The 23,033-nt window shown below is 37.1% G+C and overlaps 3 protein-coding genes across 7 annotated transcripts in view; all 3 read right to left on the reverse strand.

Annotated features, from left to right (window-relative positions):
* Nucleotides 1-8,244: 8,244 nt before the first annotated feature.
* NOL (NYC1-like protein) overlaps nucleotides 8,245-23,033 on the reverse strand; it is a 52,241-nt gene continuing 37,452 nt past the window's right edge. The window contains exons 10-14 of one of the 5 annotated variants that reach the window (XM_089722853.1): nucleotides 11,421-11,471; nucleotides 11,299-11,340; nucleotides 10,725-10,835; nucleotides 10,543-10,571; nucleotides 8,245-8,576 (exon numbers count right to left, since the gene is read on the reverse strand). In XM_089722853.1, coding sequence (XP_089578979.1) covers nucleotides 8,516-8,576; nucleotides 10,543-10,571; nucleotides 10,725-10,835; nucleotides 11,299-11,340; nucleotides 11,421-11,471 — 294 coding nt within the window. In that variant the 3' untranslated portion in view covers nucleotides 8,245-8,515. Of the gene's footprint in view, nucleotides 8,577-10,322; nucleotides 10,572-10,724; nucleotides 10,836-11,298; nucleotides 11,341-11,420; nucleotides 11,472-14,457; nucleotides 14,860-23,033 lie in introns of those variants that run through there. The other 4 variants (XM_089722855.1, XM_089722854.1, XM_089722856.1 and 1 more) reach the window with 4 other exon arrangements.
* LOC149495590 (uncharacterized) lies at nucleotides 11,478-14,341 on the reverse strand. Its single transcript, XM_089722858.1, has one exon. The coding sequence runs from the start codon at nucleotides 14,339-14,341 to the stop codon at nucleotides 13,403-13,405; it is 939 nt and encodes a 312-aa protein (XP_089578984.1). The 3' UTR covers nucleotides 11,478-13,402.
* On the reverse strand, nucleotides 14,866-15,789 carry LOC149495591 (uncharacterized; the record flags this gene model as incomplete). Its single annotated transcript, XM_089722859.1, has 1 exon — nucleotides 14,866-15,789. A coding segment is annotated over exon 1 (924 nt), but the record flags the coding sequence as incomplete, so codon positions are not given.

The raw sequence follows: 23,033 nt of genomic DNA on the forward strand, positions 1-23,033 counted from the left end.
TCATTACTCATTAAAACTTGATCAAATTTCTCATCCACTATTTAGATGCTTGTTTTAAACCATACAATGATTTGAGAAGTTTACAAACTTTATTTTTTTGATCGGGAACAACACAACCCTCGGGTTGAACCATATAGATCTCTTCTTCTAAATCACCATTTAAAAAGGTTATTTTGACATCCATTTGATGAATAAAAAGTTTGTGAATAGAAGCCAAAGCAATTAAAACTTGAAAAAACAATTCTAGTCACAGGAGCAAAAGTATTAAAATAGTCAACATTTTGTTTTTGAGTAAAACCTTTAGCTACTAATCTAGCTTTGTATTTTTCAATAGAACCATTAGGTTTGTATTTTCTTTTGAAAATTCATTTACAGCCAATAGGTTTTACTCCTGAAGATAAATCTACTAAAATCCAAGTTTTATTTTAAGTAATAGAATCAATTTCAATTTTAATGGCTTCTTTCCAAAATGAAGCATTAGAAGATGAAATAGCATTATTATAAGTTAAATGGTCATTTTCAACAAGATAAGTATAAAAATCATTTCTAAATGAAGTTTCTTTCCTTTTCCTTTTGCTTCTTCTTAAATCCTCATTAAAATTTTCATAAATAAGTTGTTCAAGTGCATGAGAAATATTATCAATTTGCAATGGAAAGATATCTTCAAAAAAATTCAGCATTTTTAGTCTCAGTTATAGTGTTGCAATCAAGCACATCACTCTTCAAAACAAGAATCTATATGCAACACTACATTCAGCATAACCAATAAAAAAACAATCATATGCTTTAGAGCTAATCTTTCTTTTCTTAGGGTCAAGAAGCATTAGCTTAGCAAGACGCCCCCACACTTTTAAATAACTGAGGTTTGGCTTGTAGCCTTTCCAAAATTCATATGGTGTCTTACCACTTTTTCTATGAGGAATACAATTCTACAAATGATATGTAGAAAGTAATGCTTCACCCCACAAATTATTAGGTGTGCAAGAACTAATAAACAAAACATTCATCATTTCTTTCAAAGTTCTATTTTTCCTTTCTGCTACTCTATTAGATTCAGGTGAATAAGGAGGAGTAATTTCATGAATTATTCCTTCTATTTTATAGTAATAATTAAAAGAAAAATATTCTCCACCCCTAACTAATCTTACTCTTTTAATCTTTTTATTTAGTTGATTTTCTACTTTAGCCTTATATAATAAGAACATGTTAAAGGCCTCATCTTTATTTCTAAGCAAATATATTTTGTTGTATCTAGAGAAGTCATATAAATGTTATATAATATTTTTTACCACCTCTAGTCATAGTTTGTTTTAAATCCCCTAAATCAGTGTGAATAAGATTAAGCAATTCAATTTCCCTATTTACAAAAGGATGTGATTTCTTAGTCAATTTTGATTCAACACAAATTTCACAGTTATTGATACAAGAATTACTTAAATAAGAAATTAAACCAACATGTTGCATTTTCTTAATATAAGGAAATTCACATGTCCTAGTCTAACATGACATAAATCAAAAGAACCAATCAGATAAGCAAAAGAAGTAACATTTCCATTCATAATTTTAGAAATATTAAGTACAAAGAGTCCCTGCCCCTTTGCCCACAAAATATTATTCTTAGTCATTACAATCTTATCAGACTCAAATGACACCTTAACCATAACCTTTCCTAATAGAGACACAGAAATCAGATTTGCTCTAATATTAGGCGAATGAACGACTTCATTGAGAATCAGGATCTTGCCGGGTGTGAGTTTAAGAAGAACTTTCCCTTTATTAAGAACATTAGTTGTTTGAGAATCACTAAGATACACATGTTCTTCTCCTTCCCCTACAAGAGTGTAGGAAGTAAAAGCATCTTTGTTAGCATAGATGTGCCTAGTAGCACCGGCCACTAGATTAATTTGAGAAATGACAGCAGCTATCATGTCATCCCCTTCCACCAAGTTTGCTTTTGGCTTAGAAGGAAAGTCATTTTTCACTTTCGTCCTGCACTGAGGTGCATGATGACTTGGCTTTCCACACACAAAATAATTTTCCTTCTTTTTAAAGGTGGGGTTAGTAGCTCTAGGTAGATAATCAGGTTTCTTGACATACCTTTTCTGTTGCCTTTTGTCTTCCACCAAGTTTGCCTTTGTAGTGATCTCCTTTGCTTTGGAAGCTTTGAGTTCCTTTTGTTGGTGTCCTGAATGATGATATGGGTGATCAAATTAGCCAGAGACAATTGCTTATGTTTGTGCTTCAACTGTTGTTTGTAGTTCTTCCATGAGTCTGGCAGTTTCTCAATTAGCATCCCTGCTACAAATTCCTCCTGAAGAGTGATATTTCCAGGTTTAAGATCTTCAAGTAATTTGTGGTATTCATTAATCTAGACCTTGATGTCTTTGTCTCCTGACATCTCCCATCTGTAGAAGTTTCCAATGATAAATTTTTGTTTTTCGGCTTCTTCAGCAATGTATTTAGCGACCATGGACTCCCAAATTTCCTTAGCCTCCTTGTAGGATGAGTAAACATCGAATAAATCATTACACAGTGGCTAATGATAGTATGTCGGCACACTTTGTTGGCATGAGTCCAAAGCTCCTGCAGTTTCGAATTAGCAGAGACAGGAGGCTTAGGGTCAGTGAGGGCAGTAGTAACGCCGTGCATATTCAAAGTGGAACGAATTCACTCCTGCCATCTCTTGAAGTTCTGTCCGCCGAATACCTCAATTTTGGAGATATCGGGAAACGGCTTTACGAAGGAGACAACAGGAACAACAGGAACAGAGGCATCAGCAGATCCAGAATTTCCAGGTGCGAGTGGAGCACCAGGCGTTGAGGAGTTATTAACGGTAGAAGAGGAAGCCATAATCCTTTCAGATTGTTGCATAAATACAGATAAATTAGAACCTGAGACATGCAAAAGGACACTATCCTAAAAGGATTATTTCGCAATCACAAGTAAAGAGAAAGAAAATATTAAGAGCGAAAACCCTCCTAGGATTTAACTGGTTCTTCTAAACTAATGTTTTCAGGTAAGATAGAACTAACGATCTCTCCATTATATTACCCAGCAAAAGGACATTGGTATAAAGTCATGAAAAACGAAAAGCAAAAGCAATTCCGTAAAACTTGATAAACATTCATAAATCAAGTGAACACTGCACCAAATCAAGTGAACGTTGCACAACAAATCAAGTGAACGTGATATTAGGAAAAATATCTTGTCAAAAGTTAGAAATAAAATATCTTGTCAATCAGGCCTTTCAAATATTTCCACGCATCGAAGGAGGGGATCAAACCCACTGGTGAGCACTGGTCCAATCCTAGTGCACGCAAGCCCAACCCCTCACCACACCTTTTAATAGTCCAGTATCAAACACCTATTTATAAACAACTTTAAATCCTCCTATATAAGCAATGTGAGATCTTTTGAAATACAATTCACTTACAACAAGGCCAACCATGACGACTCTATTTTGAGTTTTTGGCCTTACACGTAAATTTTATAATGTAAAACTGTAAAACATTTTAGTAAATGTTGCTTAATGTTCCATAGCCTAAATTAGAAGGTGCATATCTAATCATAAAAAATTTTGAATAATTGCTAAATTAAATTAAAATTCTAAAAAATGTCAAATTTTATTTGACATCATTGTTTGCATTTCAAGAACATCACAATTGAAAATAACTAAAAATATACATATATTAAAATCAAGATTAACATTATTTTCTCGCATCTACTTACACCATAAAAATCTACTTGTTAAATAAATTCTTGTGTAATCATAGTACGTCTACAATATAACTTTCTTCTTTTTTTCCTTTTCTAGAGTATAAGAAAAGAGAGATTCGAACAAAATCTATTGTCAGGTTGAAATACACTTATCACTAAGTTATATTTTAGTATGTTATAGGAACATCTTTTCATGAAGACTTATTTCACTAAAACTAGAAGTTTATGAATTTAAATTTAATTAATTGATCCAATTTAAAGTAAGGAGATCCAATGAAATTAATTTTTTTGGGCACTTACCCTTTGCTAATGGCATTTCAATTTAACAAACAACAAGATAAATGCCAGTGGTTATTTACTTCCACAAAATTGGAGTAATTGTTAGAAAAATTTTTCAGAAAAATTGAAAAAAAAAGTTTTATATTTAAATTTATCAGTTTTAGAACTCGAAAATAATTTTCAATTTTTAAAAATTTAAGATCTAAAATAGTTTTAAGTTGTTTTCCATATTTTTCCTTTCTAATAAAAGCCAATTTTCCGATTGTTTTCATTTTCAAAAAATTATAATATCTCTCCTAAAAAAATTAGAATATCTAATTTTTTTAAAGAATATTTTTATTGAAAAATAATAACAAGTATTTGAATAACTTAGTTAAATGTTTTTTATTTTTATATTATATTTTAGTATGTAATTAATTTTATTATAGAAAACATATTATAATGATATCATTTATTTTTAAAAATAATTATAAATGATAAATTTTATATTATTATTATATATAAATCAACAATAAATATTATAATAAGTAGAGTTATGAGTAATGCTTTTTAAATTGAAATATGATTATTTGTTTGTGTAACCAAGTCGTAAAGGTTTTTGGACTTCTAATAAAGTGCGCTTTCCAATGATCATACTTGTATTCTCATCCTTACAGAGATTTAAATCGCTTAATGTAAACACTTATATTTTATTAATACAAATTGTTGGTTAGTTAAATTAAGTAATTTATTTTGATGATCAATCAAATATTTAAGTGGCTATTAAAATAAAATTATTGGATAAATATTATTTATCACATTAAATAAATAATGTAGTAAAATCTAATATTAATTTGACAAGTGACTAATTAAAGTAAATATTTGGTGAAAAAGTCAGGCCTGCAAAAGATAAGTTACACCACAGCAGCCAATAAGAGTTGGCCAAGTAGACCAATCAAATTACATACTTGGCAAAGAGTCCTCAAATCTCTCTGAATAGGCGACCTCTCTTCACATATGGGGATACATACAAAGAGACATAAAAGAAGTCTCAAAGCTTTGTCTGAATAAACACTATAAAAGCTCGCTCTCAAGTCTAAAGAATCAAAGTTCTTTTAACTTCAATTTAATATCAAGTCTCTTCGACTCTTGAATTGTGCTCAAAGTTCATTCTACATCGATTTAATATTAAGTCTCTTCGACCATTGAATCGCATTTCCAATTCTCATTCTACATCGATCCAAGATCAAATCCTTTTGACCCTTGAATCGTGTTCGCAACAACGAAGAGAAGAATCAGATGATAATCTTCCTTGTAATAGGAGATTCCACACATAGAGATTGTATCCACTTATTTATTATAGATACAATTTGTGTTTTTGTATTTTGTTTCTTGATTTTCAAAAACAAATTCTACACATACGAATTTTTGGCACACCTAATGGGACCATCTCTACCTCTCATCTCTTCTCTTTGTAAATCTCAAAGTTGACAAATCAATCAAAAGGTTTAATGCCACTAAAAAAGATCACAGTCACCTCGAAGGTCATATAAAATGGCATTTCAAATCCTCTTAATGTCAAATCTACTACTAACTCGAGTCCTGATGCAAATATTAAGACAAAGTTTGTCGTTGAAATTTATGCGAAGATGACTCCTCTAACTCAATAAGTTGTTATTGCTTCACTAATTCTGGTGGAGTCTATTGAGAAAAGCGCTTTCAAAAAGCGGTCAACTACTTAAATAACAAACTCTTCTCATGTGATGTTTGTTATGATGACTGGAACTACATCAACAAGAAGAATAACCAGATTCTTTGAAGCTGCAACTAGAAGCTCTCAATCATGCTCTTCATGAGAAAGATAACCAAATTGCATTCCTCTTCATGAGAAAGATAACCAAATTGCATTCCTCATGAACATGTTAGAAAGCATGACTGGAAAAATTCAGATGTTTGACAATGATGAATCTGCATCAAGAGGGTTTACACTACTGAAAGAGACGTCATCAAAGGAAACCTTAGAAAAAGGTGTCAAACTTACTACTGATGGCTCGATCTGAACTATTCAATTGGAGAAGCTGATGAAAGATGCCCTTAAAGATTAATTAGAGACTATGATGCAACCTTCTTACACATATTCAAAGTCGTACACTTTTAGGATAGACATGATGAAGATGCCATCAAATTATAAACCGCTCAAGTTTCAACAATTTCATGGAAAAGGAAATCCAAGATAGCATATAGCCTATTTTGACTTGCAACAATGCTGGCACGAATGGCGATCTCCTCGTCAAACGATTTTTCTAGTCCTTGAAAAGAAATGCCTTTGATTAGTACATTGATCTCAAGCCTGATTCTATTGATAGCTGGGAACAACTTGAGCAAAAATTTCTCAATCACTTTTATAACACTAAACGTGTAGTTAGTATGGTTGAATTCACTGCTACTGATCAGTGGAAGGAAGAATTTTTCATTTACTCTCAATTTGAATTGCAAGGATCAACTGTCAAAATCCTCAACAATTGATATATCCATCAAGGATATGCATTGGTAACTTGAGCTATATCCTACAAGGGATCAAGCCTCATACTTTCAAGAGTTGGCTACTCGGGCTCATGACATGGAGCTCAGTATTTTAATGTCATGGGAATAAAAAACATCCTAGTTCAGGAGCCTAAAAAGGGGAAAGATAAGCCAAAAGTATTGAAATTTGCTAAAACACCCACTAAGTCAAAATATAAGCAGTCTATGGCTATAACAATAGTGCCAATTAAGTTACAACCTAGGACCGAGAAGAAGCAACATGTGAAGGCAATTTCTCTTTAGCCAATAGAGAGGAAAAAGGGCATTCTAAAGGAAATGCAAGAAAAGAGTTACCCATTCTCTAATTTCAACGTTTCAAACATGTTGGATGAACTGCGTAAAGCTAGACTCATTCAAATTGCCAAAATGAAGTATTCGGAGGAAACAAATCGAGTGGATGATCCAAATTACTGCAAGTATCATAGGTTCATTAGCCATCCAATTGGAAAGTGTTTTGTCCTAAAAGATAAAATCATGGAGTTGCAAAAGAATGGTGTTATCACTTTTGATGAAGAGGAAGCAACTGCTAATTTGACCATAATAGTGATTGATGAATCATCGATCTCCTCCAAAAAAGAAATAATAAGGTTTAGCTCTTTGGACCCAGTTCAAGTTGAGTTGTTTGTTCCAAACAAAGTTTCTTTGTCAAATGAGCTCAGCTTGCTATAAGGAGGTAGGAGCACCACTTGGGGCAATGAATCTATCGAGAATCAATTCGAAGAGGAAGGATGTACTTTGGTTACTCGCAAGAGGAACAAAAGGAGGAACTCACTTCCAACTAAAGAAATTCTGAAGAGGAATAAGGTGTTGAAGAAGTTTGTCAAGTCAACACAATCAACTTCCTCAAAGATTCAACCAAAGTGTCGAAAGCCGAGAAAGTTCTTTGAATCGCAAGTAGAGGACTACATAGAACAAAAGCCTAGGCAACCAATTACTTTGGCAGAATACATGTTAAAAGAATTAATGGATGCCAAATTGTCTTTTCCATACTGTTATGTTGAAGAAGAGCTAAAACAAGATAACAGTGAGAAAACTCAAGAAGCAAAGGCCTACTAAACGGCTGTTGAAAAGGTTATCTTTACTGATGGAGACCGGATGCTTAGTGATAAGCTCCATAAATTGTCCCTTGTTTGTTGCAGGTGCTATCCGTGAACAAAAGGCAAATTGAATCTTACTTGATTTAGGTTCAGCCATTAATATTATGCCTCTCAAGACGTTCAAAGAGCTTGGCATACCAATGAATGAACTGAAGCAGAGTCGATTAATGATAAATGAATTTAATCAGAATGGGCAAAGGACTGTTGGTAGAATTAAGCTTCAACTGCAAATTGATGAGATGTAGTCAAATGTTCTTCTTCATGTAATTGATGCAATGACAACTTACAACATATTGTTAGGGCGTTCATAGATTCATGGAAATAAAGTATTGCCTTGACTGACCATCAATATTCAAGTATTCAAAAGATGGAAAAGCCAGAACAGTTGCAGTTGACTCGAAGTCGTTCACTAAAGCTAAATCAAATTTCGTTGATGCAAAGTTCTATTTTAAGGAATTTCCAATTGAAGAAATTCAATCAGCTCTTGAGAATAGTGAAGTAAGGGCCAGTGAAAAGAAGATTGAAGAAGAGTAATCTTCCGCAACGAAAGAAAGTGAACATGAGGCCTTAATAAATATAAGTCAAACAGTTGCTAAAAAAATAAAGTTTCATTTTATACATGTCTTCAAAGGAAAAAGTGATCAATCTTCTTCCTCAAATCAAGAAGATATCATACAACTAATAAACACCATAATTACACCCTAATTACAAATTCAATCAATATTGGCATTAAAATATAATAAATATGGGACTTAAAGAAGTTGGCTAACCCAACTTTGGTTAGCATGACGACACCGTTTAAACTTGTTGTAAATCGAACTCTAATTCTTCTAAAGCCTCTCTTCTTCAACGATCTCCCCCTAAAATTCCTTTCTCCCTCTCCACACTATGGCTTTTTCCTCCATCCTCAACGTTCCACAACTGAAAATTAGGTGAAAAATAAATGAAAATAGCAATCAATATAGAGCAATATAAAATCTACGAAACAAAAACTACCAGACAATCTCTCGCCTCCTCTCCTCTAAAAGATCATAAATTAGTAATAATTACACCATAAGATCATAAATTAGTAATAATTACACAATAAGATCATAAATTGACAGAACCACACAGGGATCAGCAGTTCTAAAATAGACCAAATCATCACAAACAAATAATTTTTGAAACGGAAACTAAGAACCAAATTACCATAGAAATGAAACAATAAATTCAGCATAAAAGTGATGAAAGTTGTACCTTAAATTTCTAAAATTGAACACAGATACAAACAAAAAAAATTTAGATAAAAAAAAAAAAACTATCAGATAAAGCGGCCTTCATTTACGAAGTAAGACGCAAAATTCCTTTGAGATAGAAAGTAAAGTCTTGGAAATCTGGATTCGTTCCCGATCAAATACAAAAAGATTTGGAAATGGATTCTGAAATGTCCCACGAGTAAACGAAAATGAATATTTTTGAGAACGTCACACATCTTGAAGCAGCGACACTCTTAGATTTGGACATAGCTCTCAAGCAATCTTTTCTTGATTTTGGGAGGAAGGGAACCAGTTGCTGGAGCAGGTGGTAATGGCAGTGGCGGTGCTGAAGGAGAGAGAAAGAGAGAGGCAGAGGCAGATTGGATTGCATAACAAGCTCAAACGATGCGTTTAGAAGAATTAGGGTTGGGTTTGGAATAATTTTAAACGTTGTCGTTTAGAACATGCTAACCCAAGTTGAGTTAGGTAACTTCTGTGGGTCCTATGTTTATTGTATTTCAATATGAATTTTGATTGAATTTGTAATTAGTGTGCAATTATAACACAAGTTTGAAATTAAAATATATAGAGTTTAAGTTCACTTTAAAGTGAAATTATTATAAATCGTAAAATTAAAATATTCAAAATAATTTAACTCTCTTAAAAATGAAAAATTATTTTCCCACTTAGTAAATAACTAATATATATATATATATATATCTCTCTCTCTCTCTCTCTATATATATATATATATATATATATATATATATATATATATATATATATATAGAGAGAGAGATATATATATATATATATATATAGAGAGAGAGAGAGAGAGAGAGAGAGAGAGAGAGAGAGAGAGAGAGAGAGAGAGAGAGAGAGTTGACCCTAAAATCTGCCATGCCCTATGATGTGGCATTCCAGGAGTAGGACAGACAACTTCCATCGGATTTCATCTCCTGTCCAAAACAGCATCACATATGGAGAAGTACTCAAAGAGGATGGATTGGGCCATCCTCCTTTACAATGTATTTTCTAATACAAACAAACAAATGTTATTACTGTTTCTAATGCTCACACATTCAACATTGCTGACAATTTTCGGCCTAACATATCCTCATAAAGGTCACGGGTGGACGCATGGGTCTCTTCTATTTCATCACTTCTTCGAATTATAAATTTAATTATTGATTTGCAATCATTCAATTATTCGAAATTATAATATTTCAATTTAGATTTACAATAAAATTAAAATGAAAATATATGTCAAAATCTTAAAAATTCCATTCAGAACCATTTTTTTCAAAAAAAAAAAAAAAAAATTATATTAAGAATTATACTTAAACTGGATATCATTTCAATTCAAATTCAAATTATTCAAATATAAAAATGTTAAAGAAAATTTTGAATTCTTTGTGAACTAAGCCAAATATAAAACCTATTCCAAGAATTTGATTTCATTTGTAGCTATAAATTGAACATCAGAGTGAAAAAGAACACACTATGTCAAATCCTAACAAAAGAAGAAATAACTAACAACACATTGATATTTATTAGTAGCTTTCTGAAAAAAAAATGCCTATTTGCATACATACAATTGCATTTACAAAACACAATCCATCACCAATGGCTTTCAATCTTCAAGTACATACCTGTTTCTTCTTGCACCAAAAGCTAGTCTCTGCAAAGGTAGGATAATTAAAAAGAAACAGAAAAGCAAAGCTCAGAAACCAATAAAAACTTCGAATAAGCAAGATGCATATTTGACTTTACATTAAAATAATAATAATAATTATCAAAACAACACAGGAAGATGATCAGCATTTTACTCAACTGAAAATATTTGTGAGTAGGCTTTTATGCCAGTAAGGAAACGAATATAAGTTGGCTTTCTCGATCCATTGGCAGGGATGGATCTGATATTTGGGACAAGGTATTCTGCGACCTGCGACAACACCATCCCCAACACATACACTATCAAAATTAAAAGAAATAGTAGAACAGAAGTAAAGAACATTAATAGAAAAATGTTAATCAGTGAAAATTAATGGTGATGCATGTCATGCGGCCGATGTCTGCATATTGAATTACACATGCATTTTACATAACAATCCTATAACAGCCCAGAAAATGTTTTTTTTCTCTTCTTTTTTCCTCCTCTTTTAGATGTTAGCAAAAAGGCATCACTTTTTTTCCTGTGAATAGCCTATGATAACTTTCCACGCTGAACTAAGCACGTCAAATTTTATCATATAAGAATATTTACTTGATCATGGCATTTTACTAGCGATAAATGGTTACACGGCTTCTGTTTACTGTAGAAAACATATCAATCATCTGATAGTCAGACAAAGTTACCTAATAGCAGTCTGTATCTCACTAATTCAGAATGATAGACAAAATCTTACCACTTCAGCTGGTTCTGCCAAAACATTAATGAAAAACTTGGCCTGCAACAGGTAAAATGTTTTAATTTCAATCAAAAGCTCACAGAATAAGACTCCAACATCTAGATGGTTGTTTATTCAACCTGCTTGGTAGTAGCTCCAGACATGAGAAGATCAGTTGTGACCATTCCAGGCTGCAGATGAGAGAGAGAGAAAGAGAGATAGGAACAAGAAATTGAAGGGAGTTCTTTAGAATTAATTTGAAGACAGACCATAGAAAGCATTGGATAAATCTGCCTTAACCCTAGAAATAAAAAGGGCATCCAATAAATTTTTCCTCGGACAAATTTCTGCTACCACTAAAGAGATCAAATCCATGCACTTGTAACATAAGAAGCATAAGAAATCACTGGATAAGACTCATTTGCAGAGTAGCATGGAGAAGTAATCCACCAATATCAGAATTGAGTGCTATAGGTGTGAGAAATGGTTGCAACAAATTTTCCAAATATGGCACACATATTTACTTCGTATGATAACTGTAATTTAATGTGGAAAATTATTGTCGTATTATTTTCATCAATAGGGATACTTTTATATACATATATAGGATACTATAAACCTATTAGGAATCTAACTCCTAACAGAACTCTATTTACAACTAGTCCTTAACACTCCCTCTCAAGTTGGAGCATAGATGTTAATCATGCCCAACTTATTACAAAGATGGTTAACCCAAGGTCTATTTAGAGCTTTTGTAAAGATATCTCCTAACTGTTCACTTGTTTTAACGTGCTCTGTAGAGATAACATCCTGTTATATCTTTTCACGAATGAAATGACAATCAATCTCGATATGTTTTGTTCGTTCATGGAATACTGGATTTCATGCAATGTGAAGAGCAGCTTGATTGTCACACCATAACTTTGCAGGCAAGGACGACTTGAAGCCAATTTCCTCTAACAATTGATGAATCCAAATTATTTCACAAGCAGATTGCGCCATAGCTCGATATTCTGATTCAGCACTCGATCGTTAGACTACATTTTGTTTTTTGCTCCTCCATGATATCAAGTTTCCACCCACAAAGACACAATATCCTGAAGTTAATCTTCTATCAACCTTCGAACCTGCCCAATCCGCATCCGAAAAACACTCAATATCCAAATGCCCATGATTACTGTAAAGGAGGCCACGACCTGGATTACCTTTTAAGTAGCACAAAAATTTATCCTAAAGCTTCCCAATGAATAACAGTAGGAGAAATATAAATTGGCTTAAGACGCTCATAGAGTAAGCAATATCTGGACGTGTTATCGTAAGATAATTTAGTTTGCCCACCAATCTTCTATACATCTTAGGATCATCAAATAGCTTACCACCAATTGAAAGTTACAAATTAGGAGTCATTGGAGCACTGCATGGCTTGGCACCCAACTTTTCAGTTTCCTTTAGTAACTCAAGGACATACTTCCTTTGAGATAAGAAGATGCCTCTCTTACACCTAGATACTTTTGTACCCAAAAAATATTTCAACAATCCTAAGTCTTTTGTCTAGAACTGACTTTGGTGGAATGACTGGAGTGATGTAATGCCTGCAGAATCACTCCCTGTAATAACAATGTCATCAACATAAACCACAAGTAGAATCAAACCAGTCTTAGTACTTCTGAAAAATACAGAATGATCAGAAGTACTCTTCTGCATGCCAAATTTATGAACCACATTGCAAAATCTACCAAACCAAACTTGAGGACTCTGTTTTAAGCCATAAAGAGATTTTCGAAGTTTACACAATTTACCCAGCTCCCCCTGAGCAACAAAGCCTGGTGATTGCTCCATGTAAACTTCCTCCTGAAGATCCCCATGAAGAAAGGCATTCTTAACATCCAGCTGATGTAAAAGGCCAGTCAAAAGTTGCTGCTAAAGAAATAAACAAACGAACAGAAGACAATTTGGCTACAAGAGAAAAAGTATCAGAGTAATCAAGGCCATAAATCTGAGAATAGCCTTTAGCAACTAATCGATCCTTGAGATGGGCTACAGATCCATCAGGATTCATTTTAACTGTGAAAACCCATTTATAACCAATAGCTTTGTTACCTGCCGGGAGAGGCACAAGATCTCAAGTACCATTAGTATCTAAGGCAACCATCTCCTCTTTCATTGCTGCACACCAACCAGGATGGGACAAAGCTTGGACAACAGTTTTAGGGGTAGAGACAGAGTCTAGGTTACTTACAAAACAACGAGATGAAGGAGAAAGATGATCATAACTAACAAAAGAAGAAATAGGATAGGTACACTTGCATTTACCTTTTCGAAGAGCAATGGGTAGGTCAAGGTCTGACTGAGGAGTGGATGGCATAGGCTCAGGTTGAGTGGAGGGAACTGGATCTTCTATTAAAGCGGTAGAAGGGGGAATAGGAGGAGCAGATGCTGTAGCAAGAGATGCTGGTGCAGGAGGGGGAATAGGAGGAGTAGATGCTGTAGCAAGAGCAAGTGCAAGTTCAGGAACAGGAACAGCAGCAGGAGCAGGAGTAGGAGAGCTAGGAAATTGCTGGATAGCGTAGACTAAAAGCTCATCATCCTGCCCCTCACTCTTATACATAGGAGAAGGAAAAAATGGAGTACTCTCAAAAAATGTGACATCGACAGAAATAAGATAACGGTCAAGTTTGGGAGAGAAACAACGATATCCCTTTTGATGCCGAGAATACCCAAGGAAAATACAACAAAGGGATTTTGGACCTAATTTGGAAACCTGTGGACGAACATCACGAACAAAACAAGTACAACCAAAAATACGAGGTTTAATAGGAAATAAAAGTTTAGAAGGAAACAAGACACTATAAGGAATTGCACCATTAAGCACAGAAGAAGGCATGCGATTAATAAAAAAACATGCAGTAGAGACAGCATCCGCCCAAAAATGTTTAGGGACCTTCATTTGAAATAGGAGTGCCCTAGCAACTTCAAGAAGATGTCGATTTTTCCTTTCTGGAACCCCATTTTGAGGAGTATCAACACGAGATGTTTGATGAAGAAGACCATTCTGTGACATATAAGATTGGAAGGAACTAGATAGATATTCTTTAGCATTGTCACTTTGCAATGTGCGATAGAGGTATTAAATTGAGTTTTAATCTCAGCACAAAAGGAACAGAAAATAGAGAATATCTAAGAACAAGTTTTCATTAAAAATAACCAAGTAACACGAGAATAATCATCTACAAAAGTTACAAAATATCGAAAGGCAGTTTTAGAAATAACAGGAAATGGACCCCAAACATCAGAATGAACTAACTCAAAAGGGGATGAAACCCATTTATTGACTCGAGAAACTAAAGGTAAAAGATAATGTTTGGCAAATTGACAAGATTCACATTCTAAAATCGATAAAGACTGAAACTGCGGACACAACTTCTTTAAAGTAGTCAATGAAGGATGACCCAAACGACAATGAATCTCAAGAGGAGAGAGAGCACCAACACAAGCCAGAGATGACGAAACTTGTTCATCCAGAAGATAAAGGCCACCAGACTCACGTCCTTTACCAATAATCCGCTTCGTCAAAAGATCCTGAAACACACAATAGGTAGGATAAAATTTAACACAACAATTCAGTAGACGAGTAATTTTGCTAACAGATAATAGATTGAACGAAAAATGAGGCAAGCAAAAAATAGAAGACAACGGAAGAGATGGAATGAGATTGGTGGTGCCAATACACTTGACAGAAGATGTGGACCCATCAGCTAGAGTAACATGACGATTAAATTGTTCAGGTTCTTTTACTAAGGATAAGAGACTAGGGTTACCTGTCATATGATCTGTGCAACCAGAATCAATGACCCACTCTGGTGAGGTAGACATAAGACATGTAGCAGGAGTACCTGAATTGACAGCAGCAACAATTGAGGAATCAATAGACTGAGAAGAACGGTATCTAGAGAGCTCAGCATACTCCGCAGCAGAAATTGTTACAGTGTTCCTAGAAGAAGTAACTGCATAATCTTCAGTGGCCATATTTGCCCTTGGGGGCTTATTTATCAGTTTCTTACAATACCGTTTAGTGTGACCAGGTTCATGGCAATAACGGCAGATAAGAATGCTAGCCTCCCAATTAATTGGTCCATTACTACGGTTATTTCCTCCTCTGTTTCCTGGCTGTCTAACGATCTGATTACGACTCACAAGCGCACTATTATCATAAGGGGATCGGGTATAAGAACCTTCAATATGTAGTAATCTAGCAAAAGTCTCTTGAAGAAAGGTAAAGTCACTGCCTATAAGAACCTGTGATTTGGCAGTTTCAAAAGCCGGAGCAAGACCTGCAAGAAAACTCATTACAGTCATTTGTTCTCGCTGAGTCTGTTGAACTTTAATATCAGGGCTAAATGGCAATAAAACATTAAGTTCCTCGTAAATCTTCTTCAATTCCATGAAATAAGCTGTGAGGGGCTTATCTTGCTGGTCGGCCCGATAAAATCCTTTGCAGACCTCATACATACAAGATAGATTACCTTTTCCCGAGTACAAAAATTCAAGATAATCCACCAGTTCCTTAACAAACTCACAATGATTAATTAAGCCAAGTACCTCACTGTCAATCGAATTCTGAAGCTGTAAAAATAATCAAGCATCCTCTCTAAGCCAGATTTGCCTAGCATCTCCTTCAGGTGGATCATTGGTCAAGTGGTCATCCTTATCCAAACTACAAAAATATATACGAACTGTTTTACTCCATGCCAGAAAATTGGATCCAGTAAGTTTGTGTTCCGTTATTTTATTCAGTAATGGCACCACATCAGTGATGATAGGTTTCGATTCGAAAGTCTCCGGTGGAGTAGTCGTCATGATTTGTGATTAAACGCTCAAAAACAAATGTAGCACAGCAAAGGAAAACTACGATTCTTGGTAAGTTGATAGCAGAATAGCAAATAGGCAGCAGCACAATATAAATTCACAAATTCAGACTTTACCCGGCAAGGCGGCAGCAAAGGTGCAGCACAAAAAACACCACAAAAGTCAAAGAGGGCCGATGCAACACACTGGGTTGCACTGTACTGGCAGAATCGACGCCGGAAACTGAGAGCCGGTGACAGGAGATGGTCGGATGCGCCTGCACGCGCCGGTACATGAAGAAGAGTGGAAAGTATGAGTGGCGCGTGAAGCCCACTCGCGAGGATTCCAGTGACCGGATTTGGAGGCAGAGCCGATCAGCGGCCTGCCCTTCTTCCTTGGGTGGCAGTGAGACAAAAACACCAACCTATGTGGGTGACCTAGACTGGCAGTCACCAAAAAACACCCTCTGCCTGTAGTTTCAACGCAAAAGAGCAGAAAAAAAACCTAACGAGCCCCCTCGGGCTCTGATACCATGTAATTTAATGTGGAAAATTATTGTCGTATTATTTTCATCAATAGGGATATATAAATACATATACAGGATACTATAAACCTATTAGGAATCTAACTCCTAACAGAACTCTATTTACAACTAGTCCTTAACAATAACTTTTAAGGTACACAAGCACACAACAAACTTTTTCATTTGAAATCCCAACTCACTGTTATGGTCCCTAGATAAGGATCTAGTTATGGGGCGATGGGATGAGGGATTGGTGGGTGATTGGGATGACGAAGGGCGTTTACTGCGACCTATGGTTGCAGACGTTCAGGCTCAATAGAGGGACCCTGAAAACCTCTTGAGTTTAAGTCTCAAAAACTGTAGAAAGTTCAAAACTGAATTTCATTAACAGAAATGAAAGATTAAATACAGAAATATAAGTAACTGCCTCTACAAATAAGGAAGTTACTGCCTTAGTGGAATTGGTAAACCACCCACTAACTTAGGGAAAGCAAACACATGACAGAACATGGGAAAAACAGAAAAACAGAATAGAAACTAACTGCTGGACAGACAAAACAGAAAAGAAGCTAATTGCTGGACTTGACTGACTTAGCTTTCTGTCCATAGGTGAACCTCTTGTACACCTGGACGGGCTTGCTAACATTACTCCCCTCCTCCACAAGGCGTTTGTCCTCAAACGCAAAGTTTGGATATTTGAGGTGGAACTGATTAGCATCCTCCCATGAAGCATCAGCAGGAGAAGAGTTATGCCAATGAACCAGAACTTGTAAATGTCCACCCCGCACACGATGATCCAAGATAGCAAGTGGTTGATGTTGAACAGAATCTTGCGGAAGAGGTGGCAAAACTGGAAGAGGTGTAGTCGAACCAGTATGGTACTTTTTCAGGCTGGACACAAGAAAAACAGGATGAATTTTTTACTCCGAAGGTAGATCCAACTTGTATGCCATGATTCCAACTCTTGCAGTAATAGTAAATGGCCCATAGAACTTAGTTGAAAGTTTCTAGTTGCTCCGTTTAGAGATGGACTGTTGGCGATAAGGCTAAAGCCGAAGTAAAACCTGCTCACCAACCTAGAACTCCAAATCCAGATGATGTTTGTCATAATTAGCCTTCATTTTTTGCTGCGCTAGAAGGAGATTATGGCGTAGTAACTTCAGAACTTCATCCCTGGACTGTAATGCAATGTCCACAGCCTCTACGAATGAACTACCAGGACAGTATGACAGCAATCTAGGTGGTGGACGGCCATAAACCACTTCAAAAGGTGTAGCCTTGAGACAGGTGTGAAAACCGGTATTATAGAAATATTCAGCCCATGAAAGCCAATCTGTCATTTAGTAGGCTGCTCACTTGTAAAATATCTGAGATACATCTCAATTGTGCGGTTTACAACCTCTGTTTGACCATCAGATTGTGGATGGTAGGCTGAGCTAAAAGACAATTGAGTGCCGCTCAAACGAAATAGCTCCTTCCAAAAAGAACTTGTAAAAGTAACATCACGATCACTGATGGAGAATCAGTGAATGTTAACCAGCCAGAGAAATCAATATTTTAGCAGGAAATAGAAGAAACAGATTGAAGGGAAGAGAGGGATTAATTTGTATTGTTGAACTTGCTGAATTACAAGAGTTTAGGGAAAGCAATAAAGGAAACAAAAGATAAAATGATTGGCTGAACCAACCCCCAGGACGAGCCCGATACAGCAAGAATGCTGATTACATAGATGACAGAAAAAAGATACCCCTTTCCCAAACTGTACACTATATATACACAGAATTAGTAACAAACTATGCTGACGTGTAACTGCTCTTTTCTTCCTTCCCAAGGATGATTCTCTTAGCTGGCTTCCCTTTCCTGGTATATACCCAAAATGCCCTTTGCGTATCAGCTATGCGCTCATCATTGCCACCCTCATGAGGAGCAGCCTTGTCCTCAAGGCTGAAGTCAGGAAACTGTGCCCGGAAATCTGCTTCGTTAACCCAAGTAGCATTCTCTTCCGTTGTCCATGCCACTGTACCAGGATCTGTGAGACAAGTTGCCCATTCTGTTTGGAGGTCTTCCTTGCACACACTTTGAGTGGCTCCAACATAGGCTCAATTTCTGCTTCCATAGTGTCCGGTAATTTTCCCGCAACTGCATGATCTCCTATCACCTTCTTTAATTGAGAAACATGGAATACCGGGTGAATACGAGCAGTTGATGGCAACTTGAGCTTATAAGCAACAGCCCCGATCCTTCCCAAAACCTCGAATGGACCATAGAAGCGAGCAACCAGCTTAGCATTGATACGGTTTGCTGCTGTTTGTTGCCTATAAGGGCGGAGCTTGAGGAAAACTTTATCCCCCACTGAGAATTGAACAGCTCTCCTATGCCGATTGGCATACTTAACCATGAACTGCTGAGATCGTAACAAATTGTGCCGGAGTTGACGAAGTATCTCATCTCTATTTTGCAAATGTTGTGATAATGCCTCCACACTAGTTTCTCCGGGCAAATAATGTTGTAGTGTAGGTGGGGGTCTTCCATAAACAACCTCAAATGGCGTCTTCTTAGTTGCACCATGGTAATTTGTGTTATACCAATATTCTGCCCATGCTAGCCATTTAGCCCATTTTCTTGGCTGTTCGGATGAGAAACACCGTAGGTAGCATTCCAGGCTTCTATTTGTGACCTCGGTTTGCCCGTCAGTTTGGGGGTGGTAAGATGAGCTAAAAGAAAGGGTAGACCCTTGGAGCTTAAATAACTCTGTCCAAAAATGGCTGAGGAAGATCGGATCTCGGTCACTCACAATAGTTTTCGGTATGCCATGTAGACGGACAACCTCTTTTGTGAAAACTTCAGCCACCTTTAGTGCTGTAAAAGGATGTTTCAAGGCAATGAAATGGGCGTATTTGGACAGCATATCAACCACCACCAGTATGCAATCAGCTCCTTTTGATTTTGGAAGCCCGGATATGAAATCCAAGGAGATATCTTCCCAAATTTGGAGAGGAATGGGCAACGGCTGCAGTAAACCTCCCGGGGATTTAGCCTCATATTTTTGGGTTTGACAAACCAAACAAGCTGCCACAAATTCCTTGATTGCGTCCATCATCTTGGGCCAATAAAAGTTTTCAGCAATTCTCTTGTAGGTTCTAAGTGCACCGAAGTGACCCCCCATAGAAGTGGAATGGAATTCATTGATGAGCTTGGGTATCCACTTAGAAGAGGACGGAAGAACTAACCTTCCCTTGTAGAAGAGACGGCCCTGGCTGAGAGAGTATGGTGGTTGACTTGATGGCTGGGATGTTAAGGCCGAAACAATTCCGGACAGTTGCTGATCTTGATTAATTTCAGCTTGTATCTCATCCCAATCTACCCATTGAGCTCTAGACAAGGCACAAACTTCCATGTCTTCATTGCACCTTGATAAAGCATCCGCTGCCCTGTTTGTTTTTCCGGACTTGTACTCAATCATAAAGTCATATCCCATGATTTTAGCTGCCCAATATTATTGAGCTGGAGTGGATACCTCTTGGTGCCACAAATGTTTCAAGCTTCTTTGATCTGTTCGCACCGTGAATTTCCTTCCAATCAAATAAGGCCTCCAATGACGGATAGCCAAAACCAATGCCATCAATTCATTCTCATAAGCAGACCGGGATAATGCCGGATCTCCGGTGGCCTTACTAAAGAATGCTATAGGTCTGTTTTGTTGCATAAGAACAGCCCCTATACCGGACTTGGATGCATCCGTTTCCACCACAAATTCCTTGGAAAAATCAGGCATAGCAAGGACCGGAGAAGAGGTGATTGCTGCCTTTAATTGTTCAAAGGCCTTTTGTGCTTTTGTTTCCCAAGCAAACTTTCCCGCTTCCTTCTTAAGTAGCTCCGTCAATGGCCTAGCAAGCTGCCCATATCCAGCGATAAATCGTCGATAATATCCAGTCAAACCCAAGAATCCCCTCACTCCCTTGATATTGGTTGGAATTGGCCAATTGAGTACACTAGTCACTTTGTTAGGATCCATAGAAACCCCTTTTGCTGAAATTATATGGCCCAAGTACTCAACAGAGGTCTGGCCAAAGGTGCACTTCTTGCTATTGAGGTGGAGGGAGTGAATTTGTAGGAGCTGAAATACTATCTTCAAATGCCTTTTGTGATCTTCCCAATGCTTGCTATAGACCAAGATGTCATCAAAAAACACAAGGACAAACTTCCGTAGATGAGGTCGGAAGATGTTGTTCATAACAGCTTGAAAGGTGGCCGGGGCATTGGTGAGCCCAAATGGCATGACTAAGAACTCATAATGCCCGGTGTGTGTACGGAAAGCTGTCTTCTCAATGTCAGGTTCTGCTACCCAGATTTGAAAGAACCCACTTTTCAGGTCAAGTTTGGAAAAGTAGTTGGCTCCATGAAGTTCATCTAGTAATTCTTGGATCACCGGAATAGGGTATTTGTGAGGAATGGTGACCCTATTGAGCTGCCGGTAATCAACACAAAACCTCCAGCTTCCATCCTTCTTTTTTACCAGCAAAACTGGGCTAGAGAAAGGGCTCGAACTTGGCTGAATAACCCCAGCAGTTAGCATCTCTTGTACAAGCCGTTCAATCTCATCCTTCTGATGGTACCCATAGCGATAAGGCTTGACAGATACTGGTCCATGTTCCGGTTGGAGTATAATTCGGTGATCAGCTGACCGTTTAGGAGGAAGAGTAGAGATCTCAGAGAACACATTATTGTAATTGGTGAGTAACTCTTCGAGTTCAGCTTGTTGTTTCTGGTCAATTAGCTCAATAGTGGCTGCCGGGGTTTTATCTATGCACACAGCCCATAAAAGAGCACAGAAGTCAGTATTAAGGAGTTTAGAAATAGACCTGCTATTGGTATGTTGACGAATAAGGGAAGGATCTCCGGAGAGGAGTGCTTCGCCGTCTGGATGTGGAATTTTCATCATTAACTTTCCCCAATCAACTTTTACCTCCCCAAGAGTCTCTAGCCATGCTACTCCAAGAATAATATCCACTCCGCTGAGTGGAAAAATGTAGAAATCTCCTGTAACTTCCAAGGTTCCCAAATCTAACAGCAGTTTTCGGCAAACCCCAGAGGATTTGAGACGGTGAACATCCCCCAATCGCACAAAGAATGGGATTGTTGGCTCGACAATTACCCCCAACTGTTTAATCAAGTGCGTTGAGACAAAATTGTGGCTAGCTCCACTGTCGATCATAATGACTACTGCTTGCGTTCCCAATTTACCATGTAGCTTCATGGTTTTGGGCCTTGATATTCCCCCAGCTGAAAATAAAGGCAATTCAAGGTGGGCAAAATGAGCTACATCAACCTCTAGTGGAGGTTCTGCAACTGATTCATCTCCCATATCAAAAGTTGGAGGAGGTTCTTTTGTTAAATCCTGATCTTCACCACCAATTAGGGCCATAAGGGATTTGTTTGGGCAGACATGGAGAGGGGAGTATGGTTGCTTACATCTGAAACATAGACCCTTCTCTCTTAATTCCTGGTATTCCTTGTGGGAATAGTGTTTGATGCCTCTGTTTCTGGCAGCAACAGCGGTGTTTGATTTGGTTGTTGGGGCTGGAGGTGCGAGCTGCTTAGTAGAGTTCCCGTAAGATCTGATGGGAGTGGGGTTGGTAGTGATGGGTCGGTTTATGGGTTGGGGATTTAGGTTTGATTGATGGGTTCGGGTCAAGAGTGGAATTACAGATTTTGGGCTTGGGCTTAACCCTCCTCTTAAGGTGTTGTCGCCGGAGTTGAAGCGAGATGAGTGTCGATTTGAAGAATGGAACGACAGCTCAATCTCAATTCCTTTCGCAGCTTGCATCACCGTATATAGATCGGGAGCGTCTTTTGGTTTGATTCCGACTCGTATTTCGCGACTGAGACCATTAAGGAATATGGCAATAAGCTGCGACTCTGAGAAGTCTGGAGTTTCTGCTACTCTCGAGAAAAATTCGTTGATATAGTTGACAACCGATTCTTCTTGCTTGGTTGCGACTAAAACCTCATATGGGTCTGTAATCCCTCAACCAAACTGTTTAAACAACTCGGACTTCATGGTGACCCAATCCAATTCCGGGTTCCGGTGTCGTATAAAACGCAACCAGTGAATGGGATGGCCTTGCATTCCAATAAATGCCTGAGCTATCTGCTCAGAAGGGGGAATGCAATGGAGTTTGAAAAATTGCTCGGCTCTGGCTGTCCACCCAATTGGGTCGGTTCCATCGAAGGTAGGCATGTCTGTTCTTTTGTGATGGAAATTGAATGAGGGTAGTGGGTTTTGGGTTATGTTTGTGGTATCGTATTGATGGGTCTGTGATTGGGGGTTTGGAGAATTTTGGGTAGACGTGTTGGAATGGGTTTGTGGTGTCGCTGGTGTTTT

The sequence above is a fragment of the Jatropha curcas genome, chromosome 6, assembly GCF_041381405.1.
Source record: "Jatropha curcas cultivar XTBG-Jc1 chromosome 6, XTBG_Jcur_1.0, whole genome shotgun sequence".
Taxonomy (NCBI): Eukaryota; Viridiplantae; Streptophyta; class Magnoliopsida; order Malpighiales; family Euphorbiaceae; genus Jatropha; species Jatropha curcas.